We start from the raw sequence: 19,777 nt of genomic DNA, 5'->3' as shown, positions 1-19,777 counted from the left end.
CCTCCTACAGTTTTTATACCTGAACAGCACAATATTCTATCAGAATGCAACAAATACTTTTTTGACCCCACTGTAGTATTCAATTCTAAACCATTCTCCTTCAAGTTTAATTATTTGTGTGTCCATCCCTCTTAAACTTCTGTATGAGCTGTAAACTGCAGTTTTACCTTGTCAGAAGACAGTCATATCCTGGGACTCAAAGACACCTGTAACACTATGCACAAGTGAACTTAGTAGCCTAGTAAGATGTAATAGAAATAGGCCTAAAAACTTCAGGAGTAGTCTGTTTAAAAACATGGTGATAAGCCTGTTGTTTTCAGTCTAATTAAATTCTACACATACTGTAATATAAAAGCAAAAATTCACTTTCTAAACTCATTATTAAAAAAATATTATGACACATTCCATTTAAATCAAACTTTTAGGGCATATGTTTATTGTTTGTGGAAGAATTCATACATAACTAGGTTTTTTGTAAACATCATAGGGAATTAAAAACATTGCTTACTTAAAAGTAGCATAATCCAGCTTGTAATTTTAATACAATGATATAGTACTTCAAAAATAATGACTTCAAGTTATATGCACATATATAATATAAATAGACACACACATACACACACTTGTTTTTATATATTCATGTAAGCAAATGCATCTCTGCCACAGCCAGATAGGGTATTAAAAGAAACCATTTTTTTTTTTAATTCATGTTCAATACATAGCAAAGACACACTATCCATTCACAGCAAAATCATACCTATACAATATCAAAGTCATATCAGGCTTTCTTGCAGTGCCAATAATCTTGTAGATTCTCTTTACTGACTATTACAACTATGAAGTCTTAGAAATACAATAATTTTAGAAGTTTCTGCAACATTTAACATGTTGGTCAAAAGTAAAAGGAATGTAATATTGACACTATCTTAAGCAAGTAGAAAGATGAAGACAAACATTTGTAAAATACCTTAAGACTGGGAGAGAGATTTTCAGCTTACATTAAGTGGTAAATAATTTGTCTGTAAATACTTTATTTCCTTTTTAGGTACATAAGATTCAGAAAAAAAAGTGGCCTAAATTACAGTACATCCTTGTTTATGTTCCCAGAGATACATTCTCCTACTAGAGATCCAGTGCTGAAAACACTCCTGTGAAATGTTTTCAAAAGAACCCAAGAGCTATGTGTAAAATGTGTTAATTCAAACTATGCAGAGTGTATACATAAAGTTTCATAATAAAAATAAGTTCACTAAAGACCCTTCTGCTTCAATAACCTCTTAAGAGAGAAATCACTGGCACCTGAAAAGAAAGGCACTAGACAAACACGATGAACATGAGTAAACTATATTCACAATAATCTACAGCTTGCCATTGAAGTAGTAACAGCATATGCACATGTTCTTTCCCTCAAAATTCAATACAAGTTTATAGATCTGAGAAACATGCACTACTATACAAGATTTAATATAAATTCTTATTTCAGAGAAGATGTATTAAGCTTCAGTTCTGAAACAGCTCACAGAACTAAAACAATTTACTTGATCACAATTGACAGAAGCAGAAATGAAGCTATAGATTTTCCTTTAAAAAGAAGTTCTCTTTTACTACAAAGACTTGCTACTTGTCTCAGAAACCACTTCCCCTCTGGGGATACTCAGTCAGTAGTATGTGATCAATAACTTCAGGTACTTCTATATTTGCAGAGGCGTAGTATGGCCTGATCTCTACTAAATCTTCCCATAGTGTTACTTGCCTAATCTATATAAATGTAATACACCACTCTAAGTAGTATAACATACTATATATAACAAGATGAGTCAAATGCAATTGATCAGTGTGAAAATATTCAAAGTAATCATTACAATATTTTTATTTCAATTAGTCAATAAATAGGGGTGTGAAGCCAAAGTAAATATTATTCAGATATTCCTTAAATTTTACTTCAGAACTGAAACTCATAATAAATATTCTTCCCTCCCTCCTAATTTTGGTTGCACATTTTTGTTTTCTTTTTAATTAAATTTAACTGTAAAGCTTGGAGCAATCGCCTTTTAAATACATTCACCTTTCACCTCCCTCACCCCAGTAACTGTGGATGTGTAACAATCTTATTCCTCTGCATTTGTACAAATCCTCTCCCACAGATCTATTTTTACTCAAATTTCCAAAAACTATCATAACTGCAGCAGCAGTCAATCAGTAAAACTCTCCATCCCCTATAAGAAGAAGTAGCACTAATACTTGCTCTACATACAGAGAAAGTATCGGGCAGGCAGGTGGGGTAGTTCTAGTAGCTGTTATTCTATCAGCTCTCCTTAGGATCATCAAATTAAATTCTAAACTCTGACATATTTATCAGGTTGCATATTCGTATTTTAAAACACATCAAGCACATAATAAAGTAAGTGCTCAGGGGCAACAAATTTCTAGGCACTTAATCTTCATTCTTTTCTACAGAAATTCTGTAAATTCTTCTAAAGATGCCATTAGACACCAATTGTGTCATGGCCCATACCACTTCATGGCAAGGGCTAAATAATACCTTTACAGCAACTACTGAAGTCTTTCAGAGTAATGAAGATCCATTACACTGATACCATAAACTATATTTTAAACAAGATAGATCATCTCAGTTGTACAATACAATAAATGTTAAACATTTCTATAAACAGCAACAAAAGGAACAACTTTTATTGTCACAGAGAAAATAAACTGCCACCAGGAGAAAGTAAGGAGCTGAAAGCTGAGTGCAGGGTTGTAAAGACTAGTAAAATACTCAAACTACTACAGTGAGAAAAGACCAGGGGATGACAAGACTGGTGGAAAACAGAGACTCGTCCTTTCAACAGGTTTGATTTCAGATTTTTTTTTAATAATATAGGCAATATTTAATTATTCCCTCACATTTAAAATAAATATATGGGTTCTTCAGGCTGTAAAAGCATAAACATATAACAAATTATGTATAGCTATTTAAGTGATTTCTAGTAAAAACATATACACCAGTTTCCTTAATAAAGCTTGTTAATAAAAAGTGGTTAACTTGGAAATGGTAGAAGTCTAGCAAGTGCTTCATATGTCTCAGACACTATTCTATGACTGTGGTCATACCTATATCTACTTCAGTTTATCCACCTGAGAGTAAGTAAAACAAAGTAAGCATTAGTAAACATCTCTTTCAGAAGCACTTTGGAGTTCACAGAAATGCTGTAGAAAAATGCAAAAAATTAAGAGATATTAATAAGACTAATAACTCAAGGTGCACTTTAAGACACCAGGTTATATATGTCACCCAATCTCTTAATTTTTTTTCAAGCAGCTGAGGGCATTATGATACCTCATTTCTTTAACAACTGCAGAGAAATGACAGGAGAATTAAACTGTAAATAAGAGAAAAATACATAAACAAACCTCTCTCATACCAGAAAGACTCTAGAAAAATATTAGTAGTAACTAGCTTATGTTTATTTGGAATTACAATAATTTTTGGAAAAAATCACACTGTTTTGTTTTCTTCTTTTAACCAGAAGTCCTCACATTCATCTTACAACTTCATGAAGAGATTTCTGTGAGAGCCAAGTAAGGAATGTAATTTCCATGGGTCCTGCTGAAACCAGTGGAATTCTAGTGGTCACAATAGTTCCAGCATATGAACTAAACCACAGGATCAGCACCTTGCATATAAATGTAAATAAAAACAACTAAAAAAAAAAAGCCACTTTGCTACAGATTAAACACTTGCTACAAATAAACAAACCACTGCAATTTCTACTATTCCAAAATTCAGGACATCCCTATGAAGTTGCATGAAAATGCCAAAAAAGGGGTTGCTGAGGAGACATGTCCATGTGACTTGATCCTTTCAAACTCCATTAAGAAAAACAATTAATAATCACAACATTTGAAATGTGAGATTCTTAGGTCTGGAAAGTACTCATTTCCAGCCACACCACAGTATGAAAGACAGCATTGGTAGGCAGCTTAGCTGAATGATAACAAGACTTTAGTATCTACTGCTCTGAATCCTGGAACAACTAGATGAACTATATGAAAACCAGAAATCTCAGATTACAGATTAAACTAAAGGGCAGTTCTGTCATTGCTTCCAAACCAGACTGCTCCTAAATCAGAAACAAGAAAGCATTTCCTAAAATTATATTTATTGTAGGACTATTAAGATATTAGCTTTAGAATCTTTAACATTTTAAAAACCACACTAGATCTGTATCTGCAGTCAATTAGCAGACATGTAAGAATGGAAGTTTTAGTATACTTTTTGAATGTTTAGGGGTTTTTTCCCCCCCTCACAAAAATCTTTTCCACTCTCAAATACTTTTTTTTTTAAATTCAAAGTAACACAGAAAAAAATATGTTACTGTTAGTATCCAGTAATCTGCAAAAGTCTGCACCAAATAGAACAAATGGATGTAAACTAGAAATCTTTCAGCAGTTCTTTGGAACTCATTCTTTCAAGTACTTTTTTCTTTTTTAAAACAAAATCCACTAGTGGCGCATCACACATACTTCTTCAGTGTTTTTACCACAAGCTAGTCATAATGTCAAGAACTCAGTGTGTGCAAAGCATTAAAAACAGTAGATGTAGATTATTCCATACACTACAGACATGCATCCTGCAGAAGCTATCATGATAAAAATTTAGATTACAGCATCATTTTGATTAGAAACACAACCACAAGAATAAAGGAAATAAGTATAACTATGCCAAATTTTTGTTCTACTTCAGTCATGTAGTTATCCCATGCAGACGTTCTGGAAGATCAGCATGCAAGTTATGAAGTTTCCAAAAAAAAAAAAAAAGAAAAAAAAAGAAAAAAAAAAATCCCAGCATTTTCCCTGAATATTGTTGAACTACAATATCCAATAAGACAGAAATGCCAATATTATCATCTTTTCAGAATTCAAATTCAGTAGTAGTGCATATACATTCAAGAGCTATAATAATTTGAACATCTATAATATAGACATTTAATAACAGATTTTTCAGCTCTCAATTTTTTTCTCAATGTAGTCAACGTGTTAGGAAACAACTGCAGCAGCAACAGCTCACATAAGCCACTGTTCTTGTTCTTTTCTGTACTTCTCAGACCACTTCTGAGTAAGCTCTAGGTAAACATTTGGTTTATAGGGCTTATAATCAAGGTAAACCACCTGTCCAGTCCGCTTGGGGACAGCTTTTTCAATCTGAGTTCCCTCGTGCCATTCATTGAAAGATGTAATAGAAATAATTTCTGGTCGCACCAGAAGGGCTGCACTGAAAGCAGTTTCATAGTACTTCCCATTGACACGATTACGGGTGTTGTGGTTGTTCCATGGTCGGATACTGGTATCAATATACCCTGGCCCCACACTTGGAATAAACATTAAGTTGTTACTATCACAAAAGGCTTTTAAACTTGCCCAGTTATGATGAGATGAGCCATAGGAGAAGCCATTGGTGGCAAAGTACGTGTACATTCCATCAAAACCACTTCTGTGAATGTCATGCTTGTGTCTTTCTTCTACAAGAAGTGCAATGAATAGTGCATCATATGGAGTATTCCGAATAGTCTGGGATCCAGAAACAGTTAACAGATTTGCCCATATTTCAGGAATCGTTACATAAGAATCATAAACATAAAACATGGGAAGAAATCTGCCTGTGCTGGTCTTATGCCTGTAAAAGGCTGGATGGCCTCCATATCTATAAAGCAAACAAGTATCGTTAAGACAAAATTTGTCATTTGGAAAATACTGTTTCACAATCTGAGCTGAAGACTTTTCCTACAAACTAATTTTAAAAGACAGTGCATGCCTTTTAAAACACAGTAATTAATAACCATTTTCAGTCCAGTGTTTGCCGAAATATCAAATAATGAATCTTCAAAGAACCTTTAAATTACTACAAACTAGTAACCTAGTGTCAAGTATTAGTTTTCTCTGAAGGACAGTTCTCTAATTCAGTATGAAGTAAAACAGTCTAAGTAGCACTGATAAACAAAACAAGTACCTGTATAGAATTTGTCAAGCTTAATTAAAATCAGAGGTCCACATATTAAATCTCTAGCTGCTAGTTTGTCACTATAAAAATGTATGTTTAATTTACATATCATGTAGCTAATACATTAACTGCTTTAATCAGAAGTATCGTGACTTGTGATACTAATGAATGTTGAAAGCAATTTACAGTTGAGTACGTAAAATTCACACTTTGCTATTCAAAAACCAGACTTTTATACCACTGAAATATGAACAAAGTTTGTTATAGTTTTCTTCAGTCTCAGTACACATTTTTATACATTCTTCCAAGATTTTGATAATATAAAGAAGTCCCCTAAATCAGCATGTAACAGACCCCCAAGGAAACCATTCTGAAAGCACTCACTTGTCAATGATGTATTTGACATTGTGGTACATACTGCGATCATCTCTATCTTTGTAAGGTTCAATATGAAAAGTGACCTGGAAGATGAAAATGTAGTAAGAGCAACACAAATATAAAATACTACTGAATACATGGGCACCACATATTATATGAAGCTAGTACAAATTACATTAAATAGGGCTCTTTACAGAACAAACAATTTTGTTAGTCTATTTTGTTAGTCTATTTTGAGAATAATCCAACCCCAACTTAACTCCTGCGTTGCTAAGATTAAAAGCTTGGGATCCAAGAAAGTTTGGTAATAGAGTAAATATTTAGGTTTTTTTACATTAAAACAAAACACTGTTTTTGTTTTCCGTAGGCTACTGCGAGTAGTAAGCATGCTTCAGAAAACTTAAAAAACTACAGCAAAAACTAAAAATTGAAATAAAATATCTATTCAAATGTCAAAGAACTGATTAACCAATGAAACATTTTAATATTTAATTTCTAAGCAATGTACTAAATTTGCTATAGATAGTTCTCTAAGGAGACTTTTCAGTCTCAAAATAGATTTTAAGTTACAATTTTACAGATTTATCAACAGTAATAAAATTTTGGAACTAAATCTAATAAAATGTACTGCTGGTGTTCTGAATGTCAAGCTTGGAGCTTATGAAATTATTTAACCTATACACGTGAAGTTTTTCCAATGTAAAAATGCGACTGCTTTCAAACATACAATTAAATGGAAGTGTATTACATATCAAAGTAACTAGTTTTTCAAAAGCAGAATGCATTTAACGAAGTATTCAACAACTCCGCAACAGAAGCAAATTTCCATTGTAGAGTCAATATCTACGTCAACTAGATACAAACTATAGAAAAATACTGTGTTAGACTAAATCACTAGGACTGACAGAATAGGTTGAAAAGGACTATAATTTTGTATTTCATTTCCAACTATTAAACCAGGCAAATCAAAAGGTCCTATATTTTAGCAGACATAACAGAAATTCAATTTGTTCATTGGTTTTGGTCTACTGACATTCCTAACACTTAACTGTAATGAATTACTAGTGCAAGAATGTTTAAAAACATTACAGTGAAGGTAGTATTCCTTGGTAGTATCTATACTTAATATCTGTATTCCACTAATTATTCCAAGCAATAACAGCAGTTCCATCCATATTCCATTCATTAGCATACTATTACTTGCATTTTCCTTGGTAGCTTATTTCATTTTGACTTGGATCCCTTGAGAGACTTGAAAGTTAGAAGTTCTTTTAGGTGAGAGCAAGCTCCATCAGATGATCTTAAAATTCTAGGGAAGGATAATACTTCTTTTTTCTTTTTAATAATTTCCTACTACATATGTTCAACTTATGCCACAATGTAATTCACACAGCATTTTTAACAGTTTCAAAATTATTCTGTATCTCATTTAACCTTCCTACTTTCCTCCTGCTTGTCAAAGAATCTACTGTTGCTACTAGTGACAGAAAATTTCTCTGAGAATCTGCAACTTGCATGACCAACTAAAACCAGAGCAGATGTACAGGCTGTATTTTTAGTCCCCAGTATAGACACCATGCTCCAGAGATCAAACATACAGCTACTTAGAGAATTTAAAAACTCAGATGTACTACTCAGCAAGACTAAAAGGCAATGCATGTTTTCTTTATCTCAAGGGAAAATGTAAGTTTTACTCTAAAAATAAAATCAAACCATAATTTTAGATTCTATTGATCGATCCACATAATCTTTAATTGATTTGATATTTCACTTATTTCAGAAAACTGGTAATTCAGCCTTTCTATCTTGTCATGTCATGGAGTAACCTAAAGTCAGAGCAGCAACTCTGACCCTACTGTCCAAGGCAAGTGTTTCTGATACATTCTGGAATAAAGACATTCATTCAAACTAGAACTTATAAATCCCTTTTCATCATTCATAGATGCTTGCTCCTGACCTCTATGATCACATGCCAGAAAGTTATGTGATAATGAAAAAAATGAGGTCTTTCTTCTTTCTTCAAGTTTCTCAGTTTACAGATCACTGTATTCCATAATATTTTAAAATATGTAATATTTCCCTCAACTCTGAAGACTCATTTGAAAACAATGTATTATTTTTAAAACTGTTTCCTAAAAAGAAAAAAATAATCCACACCATCTTAGACTCTGTAAATTTTAGATCTGAACCAAAACAGAAAAGGCAGAATATGATATTTATTCTAGTTATACAACAATATTGCTTAGATCTTATCAAAATTCAGTGAAATTCAAAGGGCACTTATACCTGCTTTGCTGACCCAAAAGAGAAGCAGCATAATAGAAGACAGAAACAGAAGCCACAAGTGTAAGGTCTTGCACCTGGGAAGACAATCTAGGAGCGCAGCACAGACTGGGGAGCAGCTCTGTGGAAAGGGACCTGGGGGTCCTGGTGGACATCAAGCTCAATATGAGCAAACATTGTGCTGCCACGGCAAAGCAAGCCACCAGGATGCTGGGTTGTGTCAACAAGGGCATCACCAGCAGAGATAAAAAAGTCATTATCCCACTATACTCAGCACTTTTCAGGGCACACCTGAAATCCTGTGTTCAGTTTTGGTCTCCACTATACAATAAAGACTGTATACAGGCTGGAGAGGGTCCAGAGAAGGGCCACAAAGATGATCCAAGGGCTGGGCAGCCTGCCAGATGAGGAAAGGCTGAGAGAACTGGGTTTGTTCAGCCTTGAGAAGGCTTAGGGGAGACCTTATCACCACGTTCCAGTATTTGAAGGGTGGCTACAAAGAAGATGGAGACTCCCATTTTATAAGGAGTCACATGGAAAAGATGAGGAGCTATGGGTACAAGTTACTCCTTAGGGACACTCCAACTGGACACAAGGGGAAAATTTTTCCCAGTGAGAACAATAAGCCACTAGAATAATCACCCCAGCAAAGTGGTGGATTCCTCAGCATTGGACAGTTTTAAGATTCAGCTGGACAGGGTGCTGAGCTGTTTGTCTACACCTGGCTTTTGCCAAATATGTTGGACCCGATGATCCTTGAGGTCCCTTCCAACCTTGTATTCTATGATTCTTACATGACAAGCCTTCTTGCTCTACACCATGAATCAAACATAGTAAACTCTTAGCAAGGTTACTTTCCTAAGTAGTCCTACTTTATGCATCTTAAAATACTTTACCTTTAGATTATATTTGTGTGCATAATCCAAAATAACAGGCACCAAATCATCAGTTGGTTCTCCATTTTCATCAGCCATACCTGGTGGGTACCATGAAAGCACTATTACACCTGAAAATACAAAACTTGTTTTAAATCATGTTGTTTAACATAAAACATGTACACTATAACACTGTAATGAGTTATAATTATTGTTTGATGGGAAATCCACATAATATAAATTAGAATTTCAAAGTAGTTTTTAACCAATTACAAAACCTCAGTATTCTCAGAGTGGATTTAATTTCTCTGTTTAGAAGACAACAAAACAAACACTGGTAAGATCATCTGTCAAGGGCACAGATCTGTGCTCAGTGTCCCAAGCCTAACGCTTAGAGCCATTTCCACCCACTTTTCAGCACAGCATCCTAGCTTCCAGGTTGTACCAAGAGGAGGAGAATGCTCCCAACTAAGGTGTTACAGCTATGCCACAGCACAGCCAGAGAATATCAAGATACATAAGGTTAGAGAACACTCAAGAGAGAAGGGCTATGCATGTGATAAAAGAGATTCTTATTTTATGAAACTTTATCCCCTACCATATTTCTGCATAGTACCTCTGAATCTACAACAAAACAACAATTTAATACTAGAAGCAGTGACTATAATTCCACAACTTTCCTTCTTGCTAAAAGCAGTTAATATGGTGTAATCCACCCATCCAATCATATGAAAAATACAGATATTTACTAGTTTCACACATTTGTTACAAAAAAAAAAAAAAGTGAGTAATTTAAGGATGTTACTATTCCTTGACTATTTGTCAAAAAAAAGGACGACAAATACAATGTCCCTATATTGTAAATTTCCCTAATGCTCTCCATGAAAGCAAAAAACCACATATCTCTTCAAAAAGGCTAAAAACTTTCCTTCTAAAATAAAATTCTGTCAGATAAATAAACTACACCTTTTAGGTGTGTCGCTGGAAATAATATCGGGAAGAAGGTAACAGAAAGAAATACAGTGAAATACTGAGGTAGGAGTATTTTCCTAACAATACTATTTAAAAAATATGGAAGAATAAGTCAATGTGATTCTTTTTAACTAGGCAAAGATTTAAGTACACAAATCACATCACAGAGATAGGGAAGTATATAGTCTAAACTTTATCTATTTTACTAACATAACATTTCTGACTGACAATTTCCAAACAAACAAGTCCAAAATTATGAAAAAGAAAGCATAGATTAGAGTGAATACACAATCATCTTCTACCATCAAAACCAGAAATTTGAGCTCACTATATATATAAGTTAGTTCAACTATATTCAGCATATTCTCTCCACGTTTTATCAAAAAGAGAATCACAAATAATAGACTATCACAAGAGATAGTCTGCTCAAGGACAAGAAAAATGCAGTATTTTACTGCATTTTATCACCCTATATTTTATTTCCTATGAAAGAAAAGGACAAAATTCAAATGAGTAAGATGTAAAGGACAAGTAGAACAGCAGCGATAAACTCAGGTAACAGTCAAGGTATCTTAAATACAGTGTCTGTCAAGTCCCTCTTCTGTAGCTTTAGGAGACAGGGAAGAAAGAGTTCAGGAGACAGAACTGTTCATCAAGGAACCTAAAGGCATGTTTGCATTGACCTCTCCCTGAGAAAGGCTACTTAATATTTTCTTTCCTGTGGTTAAAAAATAAAGTTATGTACCACTTCAGGAGTCTAAAAAAGGATAGACTCAATGCCAAAAATAGCATAAATGTTTAAAACCAGAGTAGAGTCATTCAAGGCAAAGGACTTCAAACTGGACTACTTCAAAAACAGTTTGGTGCAATAAAATAAATTTCACCAAGTAATCCAAGGAATAAATCTACTGTATTAATCTGTTACAATCTAGGAAACCAATAAGGGAAGAATTGTAAAATATAAGAATACAAGGAAGCACTGCATGACACTCCTGCTGCTCAAATCGCTTGTATGACTTCGATCATTATACAATAATGGCAGAAAGAACCACTTACATTTTTCTCCTTTTTGTAAGATTCTTGAAAAAGCCTCAAAAAAGGCTAGAAGAAAGATTATTTGAAGGAATGTAAAATGAAGTCATAGATTATATATTGGCTAAGAAACAAAGAGAAACTGTAAATAGTCAACCTCACGGTACACAAAAAATGAGCAAAGTATAATTCTTATTAAGGAAGATGCAATATTTGAAATAATGACCTGAGAAAAAAAGTTGATGATTTATGTTGGTCAAATCTAGATGGAAGAGAACACATTCAAATGTACTTAAATCCATGTTAGAATAACAGCAGAAAAAAATAACTTCTGACAAGTATCAGTAATATGTTATAAAGAGTATGTCACAAGAAGCACTCATTCACATTGCTGAATTTTAAATAGAAAACTAATTTAAGCTACTAAAAACCCCCTTATTTTGCAAAGCATTTTGGTGCCTTTTCCACCAGTTCAGCTTTATTAGACATTTGTTTTAAGAGGATGATAAATATCACAGATATTTCTAAATCTGCAAATGCCCTCTCTGCTTCCGTCATACTATCATGCATTATTTCACTTTAGACAAGACTAAAAAAGTGCTTACTGGCAACTAATACTTGAGATTTCTCTGCAGCTGTTCAGAGTTTAATATTAGTCTATATGACTGCTTATTTTAAAGAAGATGAACATAAAAAGGACCATAAAGCCCAACAACAAAGAATGACACCAAAAATATATTGAATATTTTTATATACATGGTCCATCTTATTTAGAGAAAGGAAACATCAGTTTCTATTGGGAAAAAATATACTTTTGGTCAAAGAAATAAATTGTAATTATCTATGTTGAAACAATCGTACCAAAGAAGGTTTGGATTAGACATCTGTATACCTAAATGAGAACACCTATAAATATAAAAGCTACAATGCTACATGCTCAAGATACGAATTAATACATAATTATTACACACAAAGAATCCAGAAAAGAAAAAAACACTCCTATTTGAACAGACTGCTCCATAACCATGTTAACATGATTTACTGAAACCTGTTCTTAAAGCTGAAGTATTTATCTCCAAAAATAAAATACGCAGACAATATATTCTAGCAATGGTTTCTGTATTTTCTACATATGTTATCAGTTACACCTACAGGATTACAAATACAGTTCTTATGTTTCTGTGCTATTACACTCATCAGACACAGCTTTGAAGATGTAGTTGCAGTTGGGGATTAAAACTCAAAAATACAATGATATTTACTAGTTTCACACATTTTCAGAATTACATAGAAAAATGGCAGAACGGGTCAGTTGTGTTCATTCATATTTAAGGCTGGATAAATGAACAACATGCTGAAATGTTAACATTCATTACCAGTTGAAGCTGAACGCATTTGTTTCATGTGGGCTTCTATGACAGAAGGGTCTTTGGAACTGTAAGATCCGAGCTCAGGATAAAAATTGGCCCCAATGTCCTCAGGAGGATTATGCCTTCCTTTTGGATAATTGTTTGCGATTTTGGGATCCCAGTGTGGCAACAACGGATGGTTCCAGTGAATATATTTACCATCAAACTGTGGATTCCCAAACCAACTATAGTAGAATATGTGAAAGTTATAATTAGGAGAAGACAGCTCTTCTTCCAGCTTGTTTACAGGAGGCATAGATGCTTTCATAGTGTTGACTGCGATACTATGCAAATTACCAACACGCGTTACAGTATCTCCTTGAACCCTATTTAATGAATTCTGTTTATTATCTAAATGCACTGTCCGTTGTTGAAGCTCAGGCAACAAACCAAGTCCAAATGGATCCCCAAATCCAGCTCTATCAGGTCTCAGAGTCTTCAAAGCCATCATTATGGAGCAAATAAACAAAATAAAAAGCAACAAAATGATGCATGTTCTTCTGCGAAATCTTGCCATGATGTCATAGTTCAGAATCCAAACAGAAGGATTTTGGCCACAACTGAGCAAAAGACAAATATTTTTAAGTCAGACTTCTTATTACCAAATTCAACAGTATTAAAGCTTCATAAAGTTCCTACATAACAGAAATAATATGTACACAAACGTGACACATACACTGAGTGAGAAACTAACAGTTGTTTGCAGAGGGGGGGAGAACAAAAAACCATTTCTGATTTGAGAACATTTGTCAGATTTTGAGGTTCTGCCACCCTGGACTCACATACTTCATAAAACATCTTACTTCTGAACTTCATTGTTTTCCTAGCCCAAATAAATCCCAGTAAATGGAAATTCTGGTTCCATTATTTCAGAACTATCATATTTTGACAAGTCTGATAGATAAACAGCTCAGAAAATAGAAGAAAAAAAGCAGAACATAGCAGAACAAGAGTAAAGGACAAAATGCAATATGACAGAAGTACATTATGTTCAGAACAGGTTTTGTTTGCTAACCTATTTACTGGCTTCAGACAAACAACTTCATTGTAGTTAACCGATACTCTGACTTAATACAATTGCAAATTAAACCTGAAACAATGATGCTCTGCAACTTTAAAGATCTAAAATTTTGTTTTCTGAATTCTGTAAACAAAAAATAGCACAGCATTAAGGACATACCTCAACCAGAAAGCCTGTAAGTTAGCTGCTGGCAGCCTGTTAGTACAATGTCACAGCCGCATGACACTTCATGTAGAATTCCAAGATTAAGTTCAAAACAAGACTAATAGTACACGGCAAGATTTGAGACCTGAAAGTAGGGGGGAAGAAAAATCAGTATAATTGAATGCCCAATTACTTTATTTATAAATTTAATTTCTGTTCAGCATTAAACACAAGACAGCCAGAGAAAAAGATTAACAAAATTTAGGTTACCACAGAATTATGTGAAAAAGATTATGCATAAAACTAACACTAAACTTGAAAATCTTAAATTTCTAATTCAACAGCTATTAGACGTAACATACCTGTGACTTTGTATTTCTATCACTGACCTCCAAATTTTAGAGTCTTACTTTCATTTACTGAGATATACACAGGTTGTTTTAAAATACTTATAAAATTATCTCACACTAGTTTCCTCCCAATGTTTTCTACTACTGTTAGAGTGCATTAACATACAGCTCAGTTGTCACAACACTCTATTTGTTACTGCTGTGATAATTTTAGATAAGGAATTTTAGAATATGCTTTTTAACAATACAGCCTGAATTGGATTAGCAATATGACACTGCCAAAAAGGGAAGTTCTGCTTCCATTTCCAACCTTAATCTGTTCATCCTGCTGTCTGCTTTTAGTTACCTCTGGGATTCATCTGGTTTTCACAGTAATGCCACTTATACACTTCAACAGCAAAACCCTGTTAACATCTCAAAAATAAACAACAAAAACCCCCTACGCACTTTTTGCCTTGTTAGAGAGCTGCCTCAGCTGAATAAGTATGACAGCACTAATACCAACAAAAGTTAATAGCACAGATGGGGGAAGGGAACAAAAATGATGCTGCTCATTTTGCCCCACTGGATTGCGAAACCGTGCGTTTAGCTACTGTCGGGAAAAATTATTTTATGGCATATATATGCTTATAGTACTTCATTTTAGACATTTATTAACAGATTTCACATAATTTTACATCAAATTATAGGGTTCTTTTTCTATAGCTCATAATCTATTCCAAGATGTTAGAATTTTATCCAAGATTATATGGAGTCTAGAACATTTTTCTTTTACTCACTTTAAATATATTCAAACTACTTCTACTACTTTTCCTGACCTTTTGAGTTTTCTTTCTAGTCTACAATGCTACCCCTCCCTGGGAGATAACTCAATTTTCAGATTAGTTAAACTGAAGTTTTCTAAAGGATCAGGATTTATTTATTTTTTTTTAATGAAACAATATAATTCATCTGGCTAATGTATTAAAGTATTCAATTTTATTTAGTTTAACCCAGATGCTACTGATCTTCATCAAACAACATAGAGACCTGCCAGTGATAAATTACTTCTACAATTATTATTTTATCTCATCATTTCTGTAAAAAAGAATTAATAACTGTAATGACTATAATTAGAATGTTTATAATGACTCTCCTTTGGGAGTTCCTACTCCATATCAAAGAAACTGGTCCTTTTTATTCTTTGACATGTCTGCTATTAAATTCCTCCTCTACTGCATCAAGATTTTGCTATCATAAAGTGCTTTTTCTGAAGTGTCAAGAACTGATCTTAGTGCTCCATGTTCTTATTTCAACAAGTAATTTTTCAATGGAATATTTGGCAACAAAAATGAAATTTATATATGAATAAACTGAATTATGAAAACTTGAAAAAACAATAATTATAAATGAAAATTGCTAAAAAGTGAGCAGAATACTTACTAAAAGTTGACTAGCATCAGGACAGACCCTGGTCTACCATAGTATATTATGAACCTCTAGTATGCTTATATATAAGCTCAGCATCAAGTGCAAAATTTCTAGAACAAGTGACAGCTTGTCTTGTGTTTCGGGGAGACATCAGTTCCAATGATGATGACATAATTCAGTCCTGGCATAGATACCTATACTGCAAAAGCAGCACTGACAAGCTACAGGTTGGCAATGCTTGTTCAGAGCTACTCTTTAGAAACAGTGATAGATAAATTATGCTCATCAACACTAGTGCCACAGCAGAACAGTAATACTGAGGAAACAGACTGAGCAAACATGCCATGTGAAACAGCTACTTTAAGTTAGGTCTGTCCTTGGAACTGGAAAAATCTTAGAACACATTTCTGATTCAAGAGCCATTAGAGATAGCATAGTTGTGATTTTGTATTTCTGTCATGAGTATCAAAATTTTACAATGTGACTTCAATTTACTGAAGTACACAGGTCACTCCTACATACTTACGGAGTATCTTGCCTTGGACTGTTGGGTGCATTTGGACCCAACAGCAAGGCCCTTTCTCAGTAGGAAAAAGTCAGCCTGAGTAACTTCAGATTTATGATTAAGATCTCACACACAGACAGTTACTCTGACTCATATGATGATTTGTTAACTAGTAGCAGCTTTTGGATTTTAACTCCAAGGGTGTTGGCCCGTGGTGTACCAGCCAAATATGTAAGTAGTTCCAAGCTAGTTCTCTTGCCTAGTGAATTAATTGTGAAAGAACAGAGAAATCCATCTGTAACAGGTCAGAAGGAAGAACAAGTTAGTTTAAATCACCAGTCTCTGTCTATGGGAAAAGAACAGGCCCAACACAAAGCAATGCTTTACCAGAATATTTAGGCATCTTCAGCTATTTATAGATCAGAGATTTCCTCCCCCAAAAAGGTCAGTTCTTTGTACAATATGAAAAAACACCTTCCATTTAGAAACTCACCTATTAGTTTAATTACATGATCCTAGATTTCAAATCAGAAGGGAGAGTAAGCAAAAAATTGTTTACATTTAGTATTTACATTTTCTATTTCACTAATAATTTAATTGCTTCTAGGTGCTGAGTTTTCCCTTAGAGAAATTACTACTCTATCTAGTCTGTGTATTGTATCACTATCACTGGATATATTTAAACATTTTTGAGGTGTTTCTTTTCTGTACTGTTTCTGAAATTAAGAGAACAATTGAATACAGTGTTGCTTTCAACGTGCATCTGGACATAAAATGAGGTGGGGTTTATTGTTTTTGGTTTTTTTTAAGCTTTGCTCCCTATACCTTTTCCAAAAATCTCTGCTTTCTAACAATACAGTTCACAGCTAATGCACACAACCTCACTACAGAATCATTACCATCTCTAAATCTAGTTCCTGACTGGTAAAAATGAGCTGAGGTCATGAACTGTGAAATTCAAATTATTTTCTTTATTCTGTGCATTATACTATATTTTTTTTTTAAAATAAATTTATTTTTTCTTTAATCACCCAGTCACTCCGTACTAGAAAGTTTTTTGGCACATTTTCCACTAATAGGTGCCTGAAAAAAGTCAAGATCTTCAGTTCACTCTTCATTACCACACACATTTTCGAAATCATGAATTGTTACCTTCAGGTCCAGATTGAAAGCACTGAAGTCAATTGATGCCTTTTGGTTTCTCTTTTTATGATTACAGATACTATAATTTCTTTCATTATATATCAGAACAATACAAAGCTTTACCATGAAACAGTAGAACCTATATCTCCATATCATTCAGTCCCCTTCTTCAAAAACATCTTACACAGTTATTTTACTTTTAATTTGCCAGCTGCTACATGGACTTGAAACCACAAATTAAATGTAAATATATTCATCCCTCTCTGAAAATCTCTGTTCCAAATTAGTTTCTGATATGGGAATAAATAGTATGAAACTGATCACAGTAGTATGAACACTCCAGCTGTTCTTCCTAAAACTAATACCTCCATGAAAAAAAGTAAAGAGCATCTGTGAAAAAAGCTAAAGTATTTTCAAAACTGTTCACCAAATTTAATAGCCAGCCTGCCTCAAGTATAACCTCTCCCACTCAAACTCATCCTTGACAGTGATGTGTTGGGCTTTTTTTCCTTCCTCACCACTGGTTTTTATATCCTTAACTTGTCCTGCTAGCCAACATTCCATTTATTCTATTATATGAAGAAAAAAAGTATACAGATGACAACAAAGGTGGTGTTTTTTTTTCCCATCACACTTTGCAAAATAAGGATGTTTCTTTAGTCAGAGAAAAAAAAAAATAGGGGTTTAATTACTCTAAATCATTTTGGTCATATGATAACTAGAACTTCATTACCCCACCCTATGGGTTGTTTTTTTCAGTATTACTGATTCAAAAAAAGAAATATGTAATGCAAAGAAAGTATGTTGAAATAAAACAGATGTATTTAGTTTAGTAAGAACCAGCAAATGCTGTAATTTATTTTTCTATGTTCCTTACACATAACAAATGAAAGTGCAATACAGAAGAGAGCTCTGAAAAATCTGACTATCTTGATGCAACGGTAATGTCATCCAAAAGTCACTGAGGTTGATAGCTCATGGGCAGTATCAAAGCTTCTCAGATAAGTTTTCAAAGCATAGCTTCTCCTAAGACTTCCCAGATTGAAGAACTTTAAAACTGTTAAAGTGACAGATCAGCTCTAGAGAGCTGAAGCTTCTAGGCCTTCAAAGCCCTTCATTCTGGAGCTACAGTGCAGATGAGCACCTAGAAACATTACTTTGGTTCCCAACTGGTCAACCAGGTCAGATTTGGTAAACTTCCCTGAGGGCTGATAATAGTCTGTCCAAACCACAACTACATAGCACATTCTCGTTTGGGAAACACAAGTAATTAAAAAAAAAAAAAAATAAAAAAAAAAAAAAAAGGCAACAGAGGCCAACCACACATTCCTTGTGAGAACCTCAGGAGTGTTTCTAATCTTAGAAAAATGAGGAAATTTGACAAAAAGTGTCTGCATAGGAAAAGTCTTTTTCTAAAGACTTTTATTAAAAGCCTTTGAAAATCACTGACGATGAAAGTAGACATTACATGTTGCATGCAGACACTTTATAGCTGTGCTTACATACTAAATATATATATATATATATTTAAGCACTTTCAATAATATAAGGTTTCCTTTTGGTTCACTCGATTTAAAAAGAGGCATTTGAAATATATCAATTCTAACATGGATAACTGTACCACTCACGAAACAGGGAACGTGATTTGTTTGCTAACCAGACTTGAAGAAAGACAGCAACAGGAACAAAACCCCGTCCTGCTGCACTTTGTTCTAAATGTGATAAGACAGCCTTCAGCATTAAATTATATTTACCTCAGAATTATGTTATTTACTATACAATATAAGAGTATTTGATTTCAACATGCCAGCGTTCTCCTGCTCTGAAAGGACTTTGACACACCCCCCGAACTTTGAGCGGCTTCAGACCATCAACAGAAAGCAACCTCGGCCCAGCTTCCACACCGGGAGGCACCTGCGAACCGGCTCCCCGGGGCCGCTCACAGCCCAGGCAGCCGCAGAGCGAGGCTGTTTGACAAGCCCTGGATGTAGGAAAGGGGAGCGAAGCCAGCTTGCTGTGCTACTCCCCTTCCCCGAGAGAGTCACCACCAGACGACGAGCGTTCACCTCTCTCTCTAACACTGACGAGCCGAGCACCGGAGCTTTCGGCCAAGCCCCAGCGTTTGCCAGAGCCGAGCACCTGCCGCGGGCAAGAGCCACGCGAGGGGCCTTCGCAGGAGCGAGGCCACCGTCCGAGGGGCGCCCCCGGCCCCTCCGCAAACGGCTGCGGCGGGGCGGGCGCCTTCCCCTCCTCTCCC

General features: G+C 34.5%; 1 protein-coding gene across 1 annotated transcript; it reads right to left on the bottom strand.

Annotated features, from left to right (window-relative positions):
* Positions 1 to 407: 407 nt before the first annotated feature.
* Positions 408 to 14,296, bottom strand: MANEA (mannosidase endo-alpha). The gene is made up of 5 exons (XM_026845159.1): positions 14,128 to 14,296; positions 12,915 to 13,507; positions 9,556 to 9,665; positions 6,383 to 6,459; positions 408 to 5,701 (listed from the first exon to the last, which is right to left on the bottom strand). The coding sequence occupies exons 2-5, from the start codon at positions 13,462 to 13,464 to the stop codon at positions 5,065 to 5,067; spliced, it is 1,374 nt and encodes a 457-aa protein (XP_026700960.1). The 5' UTR covers positions 13,465 to 13,507; positions 14,128 to 14,296; the 3' UTR covers positions 408 to 5,064.
* Positions 14,297 to 19,777: the final 5,481 nt, after the last annotated feature.

The sequence above is a fragment of the Athene cunicularia genome (assembly GCF_003259725.1).
Source record: "Athene cunicularia isolate RWA chromosome 3 unlocalized genomic scaffold, athCun1 chr3_part1, whole genome shotgun sequence".
Classification (NCBI taxonomy): Eukaryota; Metazoa; Chordata; class Aves; order Strigiformes; family Strigidae; genus Athene; species Athene cunicularia.
Note: the sequence above shows the minus strand (reverse complement) of the source record. Positions and strands in the feature narration are given on the sequence as shown.